General features: G+C 42.8%; 1 protein-coding gene across 1 annotated transcript; it reads right to left on the reverse strand.

The window, feature by feature from the left end:
* Positions 1–385: 385 nt before the first annotated feature.
* Positions 386–11,296, reverse strand: LOC117809251 (transient receptor potential cation channel subfamily M member 1-like). The gene is made up of 8 exons (XM_034678850.1): positions 11,132–11,296; positions 3,324–3,400; positions 2,722–2,914; positions 2,413–2,626; positions 2,161–2,285; positions 1,264–1,435; positions 676–850; positions 386–594 (listed from the first exon to the last, which is right to left on the reverse strand). The coding sequence occupies exons 1-8, from the start codon at positions 11,267–11,269 to the stop codon at positions 465–467; spliced, it is 1,224 nt and encodes a 407-aa protein (XP_034534741.1). The 5' UTR covers positions 11,270–11,296; the 3' UTR covers positions 386–464.
* Positions 11,297–12,126: the final 830 nt, after the last annotated feature.

Consider the following 12,126-nt stretch of genomic DNA (forward strand, 5'->3'; position numbering starts at 1 on the left):
ACTGTTCTGAGGAGGACTGAAGAAGAGGGTTCTTCAGGCAGACCAACATCTGATTTCAAAGTGTTTTTTTGAGCATAAACTTTAAAAACATGTTTTGGGAACCTCTTAGACCAATATATATTGATGAAAAAAGCGTGATATGTCACCTTTAAGGGAAGAGTTCCCTTCTGTTGTCTGAAGCAGAGGCTAAAGCAAGATGGGACTTCATTGACTGAAAAGTTCTTCTTCAGGGAGTCCAAGGTGATAATCTATTTTTTCATTATAACATCATGGGGGAATATTGAGATGTAGATGCATTTTTAAGATAGGGGTTGGTTGATGGTGATGATGGATGAGTTGAGCATGAATTCACTGACAGATGAATCAGGACACACAGATGACGGGACCAGTTGTGAAAAACAGTTTTATTGGAGTGAAATGAAAATGTGCAGACACACAGGACCTCAGCATCAGGTGTCATCATATCATACCAGAGTCCTCTTCTTCATGCACTCCATCACCATGAGGAAGATCTGCTGCGCCTGGCTGCGGCTGTAGTTGAAGGTCTTCTGGATGGTGACCAGCAGCTGATCTTTGACACTGTCACTCACCACCCTGTGCGGGACAAACATCAGTCATGTGATTCTGATCAGAGTCTTGATGATCTTGCTGCAGGATAATCCGAGTCTTACTCACCCGTCATCGTCGCTGTATCTGTGTGCGAAGGAGAGGATGTCAGAGGCGCGGCCGCTGCCATCGCAGACGACAACGGGGACTGGAGGCTCCTCCTTCAGACTCTCTAACACGATAGAGATGACGTTTGGACCTCCCTCCAGGATCAGACACACCACAGGGACTCCTTGACCCAGACCTAACACACACAGAAAACACATTAAGTATTGGTAACTTTCCAAGGAGAGACATCCTAGGCATCTCTAACTTTCTTGCTGGTTAGCTCTCTAACCAGGTCAGCTGACTGTCTTCCTTTGTTTGCTGTTCCTGGTGCACTCAGCGGTTCCTCTTGGTTGTCGTGAGAGGTGACAGCTGAGCCTCCCTTTGCTGTCCCTGCCTTACAGACAGCTCCAGGCATAGGATGACAAAGGGAAACCCACAGGTCACATGAGCTGTTGATTCTCATCTTGGATTCTGACACCGGTACAGAACTATAAATCTCTGGAGACCACGATAGTTCATACAACAAATCCTTCAGACTGTGGTCATCTTCCCTAGATGGCAGGAGGAGGCAGTTTTGAACAGTACTGCTGTCTCGGGTGCGTCACTCACGTGTGTTGATCTTCTGCAGAGCGATGTGTTTCTCCAGCTGCCGGCGGAGTCGGACCTCGGCTCCGTACTTTCCGTTGGTCCCGTTGTCGGCCAGGATGAAGTGAGAGTGGCTGCTGTTCAGGACAGACAGCTTGCTGAGTGGGTTGGACATGGTCTGATAGGGCCGAGTCACCTGAAACACACAGAAGGTTTCAGGTCTTTGTACTCATGGAGATGATATATGAAACAATAACTTCACACTGATTCAGTAGAGTCTGGATCGGCAGAGTTGGTCTGGTTAGTCAGGTTTGTCTTTCTCAGTCTCGCTTGTTGTGGTTTGGTCTAATGTGGCCTGGTTCAGTCTCGTTCTGGTTCACCAAAGTCTTATATTGACACGCTCTTATCTTTTTTAATTTACTGCTGTTTTTAAGTTTTATTTTCTCTGCCCAGATTTGGTCTGATGCAGTCCAGTGGAGTCTGGTTCAATAAACTCAGTCTGCTTTGGTTTGCTTTGGTCTGGCTCAGTCTAGTCCATAGTCTAGTAGGGTTAACTTCAATCTTTTGTGGGCTACTTTGGTCAGGTTTTGACTCATGACCAGCTGAGTCTTGCGCTGTCTGTCTTGGTCTACTTTCATCTAGGGTTCAGGCCCCCTCAGCCTGGATTTATTTGGTGTGGTTCAATCAGGTTCAGCTGGATTGGGTCTGTTTTGGTCTTGTTTGGTCTTGCAAAGTCCGGCTTAGTTAAATCTTTTGAGGTCTGGTGTGTCAAGTCGAGGCTGTTTTTCTTCTGTTTTGGTCTTGCACAGTGCCTTTTGGTTCAGTTTGGTCTGGTTCAGTTTCTGGTTCTGTCAGATTGAGTCTCGTCCATTCCTTCTCAGTCTTGTTAAGTTTGGTCTGGTTCACTCTGGCTTGACTTACATCTCTCCCAATCAGGTCCTCCTTGTTCTCCACGATGCCCCACGGTGCGATGCCGATAGCGCAGACCTTTCCTCTGGACTTTGAAGAATGATCTTTGAGGGCATCTCCAACATGTCGGATCACTCCTGAAATGTGGGAGCACAAAGTTTAGACCAGTAAGTTGCATTATCCATGTTTGGCTATGATTGCTACACAAAGCTTCATAGCCTGATGTTTAAGTTTAACCATACTCAAAGTGTCTGACTCTCATACCAGTGCTGACTCCTCCGGTGAAGATCCAGGCTCCGGTGGTCACAGCTGCTTTGATCAGTCCTTTCCCAAAGACCTGCTTCAGTTTGGGCGGCAGGTCAAAGTTCTGCAGGCCTCCATGTACAGATATGAGGAGTGTGGGGAGCTCCAGCTGCCAGTCCTTCACCATCAGGTGGAGCAGGTTGTCTGGTTTAGAGTCGTAGGAGATTCGGATGTACTGCAGGAGGAAAAGAGAGCAGAGCTGTTGCTGATCCACGGTTGCAGCAGGAGAAACATCAAACATCATTATATGTATTAAAGCGTTTGAAGCACCATGGCTTTGTTGATAAGTCCTCCTCCCTGAAACTCGATGACTCCGTAGGCGTCGGTGGGGGACGTCTGGGTGTGTTTGAGAGCAGTCCATCTCTCTGTAGGTTGGATCTCCAGCTGAACCAGGGGAGCCCCGTCCTCTTTGGCCCCCTGAGGGACGGCGCTGTGCTGCGCCACCAGCTGACCACAGCTGCACCTGAACAACCACAACGATTTGAGTTTGGTTACAGAGTGGAAGCAAAGGGAAGACTATAATTCCTACAGATGTGCCTGATCCAAGACGGCTGACTCAAAGGGATTGTTTTTGAAACTGACATGCTCAGATTGTTCCACAGATAAACTTAAATATTTGTAAAACAGCTTTTGCATCCTTCCTTTTAATCTCAACAGACCACATTAACAAAACCAGATTTTACTGTGCAGAACATAATCTGAGCCTTGGCTGCAAAAACAAGCATCTTAAGTTCAGTGGATGAACGTTGGCCGTGTGCATCCCCCCCCCCCCAAAGATTAAACCTGCATCCATTACAACCCGTCTCTTGAATGCAGGCCTCAGCTTTTTCTTCACATTTGTTATTTAGACCCTGGTCTAAGTCAGTCTTTACCTGCTGGCGTCTTTGCTGGGAATGATCTGGATACATTCTCTCTTCTGGAAAGTTTTCTCGATCCACACTCTCTGAGTCTGAAGACAAACAGAAAGTCACATTTTAATCAGAAATCATTCATGAGACTCAAAACATTATTTCTATCAGACTCTAAAAGTCGATGTGAGGTGCTGGTCTACCCCTACCTCCATCGGTTAACTCCCTCGTGTTTATTTTAGATATTTAAATCTTGCAAAATATTTGTTTACACTCTGTAATTAACACACATACCAAAAGAGGCAAAAGTGGACCAGCAACCTTCATGATTTATGAGATAAAATTCCTGTTTTTGTCAAAGGAGTCTCGTGTCTTTTGAGAAAAGGTGGAATGGTGGTGCAGGTACAAAACAAACAAACTAAAACATCTCATTATTAAAAGAAAAGGAACTGAATGAAGTCCTTTAACAACATTTCATTGAGGTTTCATTTCACTTTAGGGTTCCACAGGTTTTTTGACACCTGAATGTGCGGCTTTGCTTTTGAGATTTAAGGTTGAAATGCCAAAAATCTTTCTCTTCTGACTCTACAAATAAAAATCCCCCTTTAATCTCATCACTGAGCCTTTTGTATTCAGCCGGAAACCGTTACCAGCAAACACTCTCTGCTCTGCACACTCAGCACTTGTTGAGTGTCACACTGACGGATTCACACACTGAGCTTTAGAGATGTTAAAATACCTTCATTAAACTCTGAATATTAAATTAAGCTGCAGCTCGGAGTCAAACACCACAAACGGCTGAAACATCAAACAGTTCATGTCGCAATGAATCCGGCTAATTACTGCCAGAGTGGAGCTTTCTCTTTCTTTATGCATGAAATCCTCTTATTGTGCTCGGCTTAATCCTGCCGCTGCACACAAAACACACAGGAGTGCCCTTCAAATCTGTGTTTAAATGCATACAGCACTAATGACGCTGTGCATAAGACTGTGTGTGTGTGTGACTGTGTGTCATTTCCTGTCAGTCAATGCAGCACTTTGTGAAATTCGTGCACTCTGCCTGATGGAGGATTAGTGTCACACGAGCTGCAGTTTTTATTGTCTTTTTCACGTGCATGATGAGCCATCGCCATCATCATCATCATCACATCACATCCGTCACTTTACATCCTTCCATCAGGAAATGAATGAGTGGAAACAGCATTGATCATTTATCTTTTCAGCTGGATGCATGTTTAATCACGGTGAGCTGAATGTTTCCTCAATGAGAGAAAAGACAGAAAGTTGAATCTGAAGTGACCCCCAAAAGAGCGATGATCTGCTCCTGAGCAAGGCAGCAGCCTGCAGAGAAGTGTTTAAGAGACACGACAGACATTAAAATGACTCTCTGTGTCCTGGTTTCACTGTTCCTACTCTGACTGAAAGCACACGTGATTAATCACGGCACGCAACCAGCCGGAGAACGATTGTTGCAGGAGCAGAAATCCTGCAGGAGAAGATATACTTTACAGCAGTGGGAGAAACTCAGCTGCAGTACTGAAGTGTTAGAAATGCAGGAGTAGAGGAGATATTAGAGGAAGTAAATGATGCAGGATGCAACAAATACTGCACAAGTAAAAAGTAGAGTAAGGGAGGAAATACTGGGGTAGAAGAGTTATTGCTAAAGGTACAAGTTCTGCAGGAGTTCAAATACTGCAGGGTAAGAGATACTTCTGGAGAATAATTACAGCAGTAGGACAGAGTGACATTAACAGAGGAGTAGAACTGTGCAGGATTATCACAAATACTGTGAGAAATAAAATATTACAAGAGTTGAAGATAGAAGAGAAAAATTGCAGCTGTAGAATAATTGTAGTAGTTAAAGTAAGAAAGTTCTGCAGGAGAGCATGTTAAAAGATGATGCTGTGGAAGAAATATTGAGGTAAAGAGACGATAAACTGCAGTAGTATTTGAGGATACTTGTACTTGTATAAAACACTGCATGGTTCAAACTTTGCAGTGTAAGAGATACTGCTGTAGAAGATGTATAACAGGAATTGAAATACTGCAGGAGTTCACAATATGCAATATTTCAGGTTCAGGAAAAATGCTGCAGGAAATGCAAGAGTAAATATATGAATAAAGCCAGAGAGGAAAAAATGCTGAAAAGGAACATTCATGGGAAATATTACAAGTAGATGTTTTCCTGTCTTCCTCAATAATCAGATAAATTGCACTTTCTTTCTCCCCCTCACTCACTCTCTGTATCACAAAGCAAAACTTTCAGTAGATAAAGACTTGTACTTTAGAAGAGGAGAAAACTCAATTTCTGTCAGGTTTTCCCTGACCTCCTTCACATTAACACTCTCTCATTTAAGCTGAGGAAGCACTGAAGTCTAGAACTGATGGAACTTAAAGTTTTAGTCCTGCTCTCTGAAAGTTTTCAGATGTTCTGGATTCAAACAAGAAAACTCTAAAACTTCCAACAAACCTCTGAGGAGCTTCATCTTCAGGATCATGAATCTGTGAGGACGTTTGGTCCTGCAGCGCTCTTCTACCTCAACTTCCAGAAGTCTTCCTCTCCACACTTGGACTGGCTTGAGGACCTTTTATCTCGTTGAGGCCTCAGCAGCTCTTAAAGGACTGGGCCAGCTTTCTGTGGACCGGGCAGCCTTGGTAGGACCTGTGAGCCGTGAGAGGACCAGTGCAGCTCTGAGAGGACCCTGTGGCTCTGCGAAGACCAGGACCTTTTAGCTCTTGCTCTCTGAATGGGTCTGCAGCCTCAGTGCAGCTCACTAGATAAGTCAGGAGTTGACTTTATGCAGCTGAGCGGGTTCATATGACGAGCATGTGAGGCAGCAGGGCTCTTTGTTGGAGCCGGTCTCATGACTCGGGTCCGAGGTAATCCTTCTGTGAGTCTCATGACCCGTCAAGCTCCAACACAAGAGCATTTTCTTCCAAGGCTCGACAAATCTGCTTTGAGAAATCCGCACAAACATCCAAACACCCAACAGCGAAATATCTCCTCATTAACAGAAAAGTGAGTCCAACTCCTTCTCTGGGGTTTGTTAACTTCTGGTGAAATTTTATTTCTCTTTAAACACATTTCACAGAAACATCCAGAACTTCACAACAATTAGATCCACAGTCCAGGATTTGGAAACACTGCTGAGTGAGTCCACGTGACCTCAGCAGGACAAAGAGACTCAATGTATCCCACAAAACCACTTATCTAAAAAAAAAAGCCCCAAATGGGTCACACATTCATTTCATTTAGTGTCCCGGCCTCTGATAAAACTTGTATCTCATTGAGTTTTATGTCTAAATAAAGAGAAATAAGGTAACTGATTATTTTTTTGCAACTTATATTTGTGTTATCAAGTCAGAGTTTATTTATAAAGCAACCATAGCTGACTTCAGTGCTGCTCAAGCTTGAAATATAACTCAATCAAAGAGTAAGTATAAAACAATCTAAAAAAGTAAAAACACAAGGCAGGATGTCACGCTCAACTGGAGGTAGAAGCTGACAAAAAGGTGGATGTGAAGCAATGATTTAAAACTCTCAGGGAAAGAGAGATTCTGATTTTAACACATTGAGCGTGGCGGCAGACACTGCACAGCCTCCTTCACCTCTGGTTTTTAGTCTGGATCTTAAGGCAACTAAAAGCATCTAGTGTGTTGACCTCAGTGCTCTAACTGGAGCATGACAGGTGGGAAAAGTTTTAAAAACAAGTTAAGAAGTCTTAAACTGGATCCTGAAACTGATGGAAGCCAGAGGAGAAAAGCCGGTGCTGGCGTAATGTGATCTTCGTCTCTTCCTAGTCAGTTTAAACGACTGATAAAGGAAAGGAGAGTTACTCTACAGTAATCCAACTGAGATGTGATAAACATAAGAGAGAAAGAAAGGCCTTTACCTTCCCCAGAAGTCTCAACTTAAAGAATGTCGTCCTGTTTCTTAACAGAAGGACGAACGTAGAGGGCCAAAAACGTTACTGATGCTGTTCATGTTCACGTTTCAAAATACAGTCATCTCAGTTTTCTTTTCATTGATGTTCAACAAGTTTAACTCCATCCATCCATCCATCCATCCATCCATCCATCCATCCATCCATCCATCCATCCATCCATGCATCCATCCATCCATCCATCCATCCATCCATCCATCCATCCATCCATCCATCCATCCATCCATGCATCCATCCATCCATCCATCCATCCATCCATCCATCCATCCACGCATCCACCCATCCATCCATCCATGCATCCATCCATCCATCCATGCATCCATCCATCCATCCATCCATCCATCCATCCATCCATCCATCGATCCATCCATCCATCCATCCATCCATCCATCCATCCATCCATCCATCCATCCATCCATCCATCCATCCATCCATCCATCCATCCATCCATCCATGCATCCATCCATGCATCCATCCATCCATGCATCCATCCATCCATCCATGCATCCATGCATCCATGCATCCATGCATCCATCCATCCATCCATCCATCCATCCATCCATCCATCCATCCATCCATCCATCCATGCATCCATCCATCCATTCATACATGCATCCATACATCCATCCATCCATGCATACATCCTTCAGTCCCTTTATTTGTCCTACTGTGTGGCGCCAATGGCCTAGTGATTTAAGCGTGTGCCTCATGTACAGAGACTAATAGGCCTTGACGCGGCAGTCCGTGTTCAACTCTTGACCATTTGCTGCACGTCTTCCCTCACTCTTCCAGTTGCTTTTTAGCTTTCCTATCAATTAAAGGAGAAAGTTGTCACTACATGGACTGACCAAAGCTCCATCTGAGGAGTTGAAACATGATAGATGACCAAACAGAAAGAGTTTCAATCTGCTGATAGCTCACAGTTGTGTTTGCAGATCAGACTATACAAATGACTACAGCCAGTCTGTCGTCTGGGACACCTCACGATGTCAGAAAGCCTAGCATGTCTGATTTTTCTCTCTGCCCTCTACCATGTGCACCATACGTTGACCAACGAGAGCACAGAGTTTGCACATGCAAAAGTCACTTGCGTAAGCATGGAAAAAGCGAAAGAAGGATGAGGTTCATGCTGCAAGATGGAGTTATGAGACAGGAAGAGTTTGTGGAGGTCTGGCAAAAACATCCCTGCCTTCATGATGTCCTCTAGTTCAGCCCCTCTTTCTTCCAACGCCATCATGTTGCAATGAGTGGTCTATTGGTCGAGTCACTGCATGAACATATGTCTCTATGATCGCCTAATTTGACACACTGACCGTCTTAACAGGGCGAATATTGTGTGGTGGCACAAATCAGCACCAATAAATCTGAGGGTAGCTGATAGCTAACTTAGCTTCATCTGACTGCGTCGAAAATGGTGTGAAAGCCCAGCTCCATCCAGCAGGTAAGATGTGGACTTTATTGGTAGAAATGAATGAATCTGAGGTCTGAGTGTCTCCAGCAAGAAAGAACAACCAAAATCCAACAAACAAAGACGATCCAGCACTTTTCATTTGTTAAAATTAGCAAGATTAAAAGGTTGAAAGACAATAAAGCACTGAGGTGAACCTCGAACTGTCCTCAGATACTGATTTATTATGTGACATGAAACGTTCTTCCATTTCCTCCACTTAATGAATAAAGTTTGTCACCTCCACACCTCCACACCTCCACAGCATGTTACTGTGGACATGTGTGTGTGTGTGAATGAATGAGCAGCTGAATGAAAAGTGTGTGACAGATTAACAGCAGCTGAGACTCACAACAATGAACAGAGAGTGTGAGCGAGTCCAGCAGGATCTGGATTATCAGGGTTTAGATGAGATTAATGTTGTTCAGAGCAGCAACTTGTTTGCATAATGAGCTCTTATATCAGAGGCTTTCATTTTTTTACACTGACAGGAAAGGACCAGCACCTCCCAGCCAATCAGAAGGTGCCCCATGTGAGTGAATTCCTCCTGATCCCGCCCTGCTCCGCTGTGATTGGACGGGACTCGTTTCTGCAAAGTTTGCCTTCAGAGAGTTCTGGAAGGAAGCTGTTTCACAAAGGATTACAGCAGACTGTTGTTCCGGGTTTGGTCCCAAAGTCCAGGTTGATTTATTATTTTAACCTATGATCTTTTCCAAATGAAGCCAAGTAGATTCAGCATCTTAACCTTATCAAACTGCAACAACTTCTCATCATTAACATGCAGCATGTTAGCTTTATGAAAAGGTCTTTATCATATTCACACTTTCCTTTTCCTTTCCTTCTGACCCCATGTTCAAGGTTGGGAACTCAAATGCTTTTTTTAACACTGTTTCCAGGTTTGCAAATGGTATAAATATTGAGTTTTGATAAATTATTATCACTTTGTTGACATTACCCATAGGAAAATAAATTTAGAGAGGAGATCTCAAAGGTGTTTCATTTATGTCTCCTAGACAACAATGAGATCTGTTTGAAAGCAAAATGAGACTATAGCTTATGTCTCCTGTTTCTCATTCTTGACTCCAGACAAAAAGTTGCAAAAAGTCTCAGCTTAGTCTCCCTTTCAGTTCAAAAGGAGATCTGGTCTCAATCTGAAATGATTCTCAGCTATTTCTCAAGTGTTGTGACTCCTTTTGAGCTCAGGTGGAGAAATCAGGGAGCTCTCTCAATTGTCTGAATCTAACCTCATCCATTTGTTTTTGTCAGACTCAGTTTTTGTGTCTCAAGTTGAGCTCAGATGGAGCAAAGAAAGAGCCTGAGCTCATCTTTTCATCAACATTTATAGTGCCCTGCAAAATTAAGATTTCAATGCAATTGTCCACAAACTTACAATTCTCATTAAAACATTTGATCCACTTGCAAGATCAGATATTTAGATGTGAAATGATCTCTTCTTTGACTTCACAGTATGATCCTTCCTTTACAAGTCTGTTTGGAACAAAACAACTTCACAAAGATTTAGTGGATTTGAGAGAAATTGCAAAAGATAGAGATTTCATCCCAGGTATGACCGACCATTTATTTAAAATATGGGCTGCAAAAGGGCCGACCAGATTTAGCCAGATTGTTACAATTAAAGGGGTGGATTCTGTTGGGCGCTGGTGGCCTAGCGGTCTAAGCGCCCCACATACAGAGGCTACAGTCCTCATTGCAGGGGTCGCCAGTTCGATTCCTGGCTGGTCGAACGTTACCTGCATGTCTTTACCCCGCTCACTACTCCCCACATTTCCTGTCTCTAATCAGCTGTCCTGTCAAATAAAAGGCAAAAAGGCCAAAAAACATATTTAAAAAAAGAGAAGAAAATTAGCCATTAATGAGATCTCTCATTTAAGTCTCAAATAAGACTCATGTCATGGTCTCAACTATTCCTCCTAGTGAATTTTAGGAGAAACTAATGAGAAATGAATGAGAACAATTTGAAACTTGAATGAGGCTGAAGTGAGAATCTCAATTTTGTCTCCGGAGACTTAGAAGAGAAAGTCTTGAGCAGTAAAATTTTCCTCTGGGTATAGCATGTTTGGTAATGGCCATTTAACAAAACAAGGCCTTTAACTGCTTTGTATCTATCTTTCTTAACTCTATAAATGTCATAAAGATCAATTCCAATTCCACTTTTCACTCGACAGGCTGTTTGCTGTACACAAAGCTCTTTTTTGGAGTTGAGTTGAGTTTACATTCAAGTGCAGAAAAGAATGTGTGCAGAGAGGAGGACAAAAAGAAGGTAATAAGGTAAAAGAGAGATTGCACCAGAGAAGATATCTTCAGTAACCTGACTATGCTTTCTGTGTTTGTGAGTTGATTTGGACTTTTGTGTGCACTTTGTTTTTGCCTGTGTTGCTGGTGTGATTTCTGTGTTTTCAGATGCTCCTGATTTCACTCACCTGCTCCTCATCTACCCTCGACAGTGGCAGCTCAAAACTCCTGTGTTGCCAGATTGTCTCCACTCTCCATGTGGTGTTGTTGGCTACTCGCATGTTCTCATTGTCTGAACTTTTTCCAGTGCCGTTTTTTGGTGACATGCCTCTGCCTCATCCCCCAGCCTCTACCACAGCTTCCAGCCACACCCCTCCACCGTCCAAACAAATCTCCTTTCCCCTGATCGCTGTCTGCTGGTTTTGCTTTTGAGTCCTGTAGAAAACTGGTAGTAAACTGTCACAGTTTGTCTATTTTTTTATTGAGAAATGCTTTCAGATGTTGCACAGGTTTCAGGGTTCGGTCTTTAAGAAAAGGATGTATAGAGATGCCAAAACAAACGTATGCAGAGAGAGGGAGATTGCACAAGAAGACAAATCGCCGTTAAGTGGTGCTACTTATCTAATGACAAAACATTCGCACTAGATTGATGACGATGTTTTTCTTCTAAGAAGGTTTAGCAGAGACTCAAATAAAGAGGATTGCAAGTGACTTAGACACCAAATATCTGTCTGTGTGAAAACGAGTAGGGCTCTCTCTTAAAAACAAACAAACGTTGGCTTGTACTTTTGAAAGCACTTATCCCTGGGATGTATTAAATTAATGTTGACATAAATATTGTTGATACAACATCAGTCCATCTTCTATTTTTGACCCTTTTTAAAGTCTATTTTAGGCAATATATGTCTTCCAAACCAGCTGAATGCAGCATAAAAAATCTGTGCAGCATGTGACAAAAGAGGAGTAGTGTTAATTTATCAACATCACTTCATAAAAAATCAAAAAATTCAAAATGTAAAATAAAATAAACAAAAATCAATGTCATGTTAAACTACTGTATTTATATTTAGGGCTTTCCAATGTACAATAAAAAAGTTTTAACATGGATTTTAAAGGTGACATATCATGCAAAATTGACTTTTTAATGGTTCTTTACCTGAAATATGTGTCCCTGTCTACAAAC

The sequence above is a fragment of the Notolabrus celidotus genome, chromosome 3 (assembly GCF_009762535.1).
Source record: "Notolabrus celidotus isolate fNotCel1 chromosome 3, fNotCel1.pri, whole genome shotgun sequence".
In the NCBI taxonomy this organism is placed as follows: domain Eukaryota; kingdom Metazoa; phylum Chordata; class Actinopteri; order Labriformes; family Labridae; genus Notolabrus; species Notolabrus celidotus.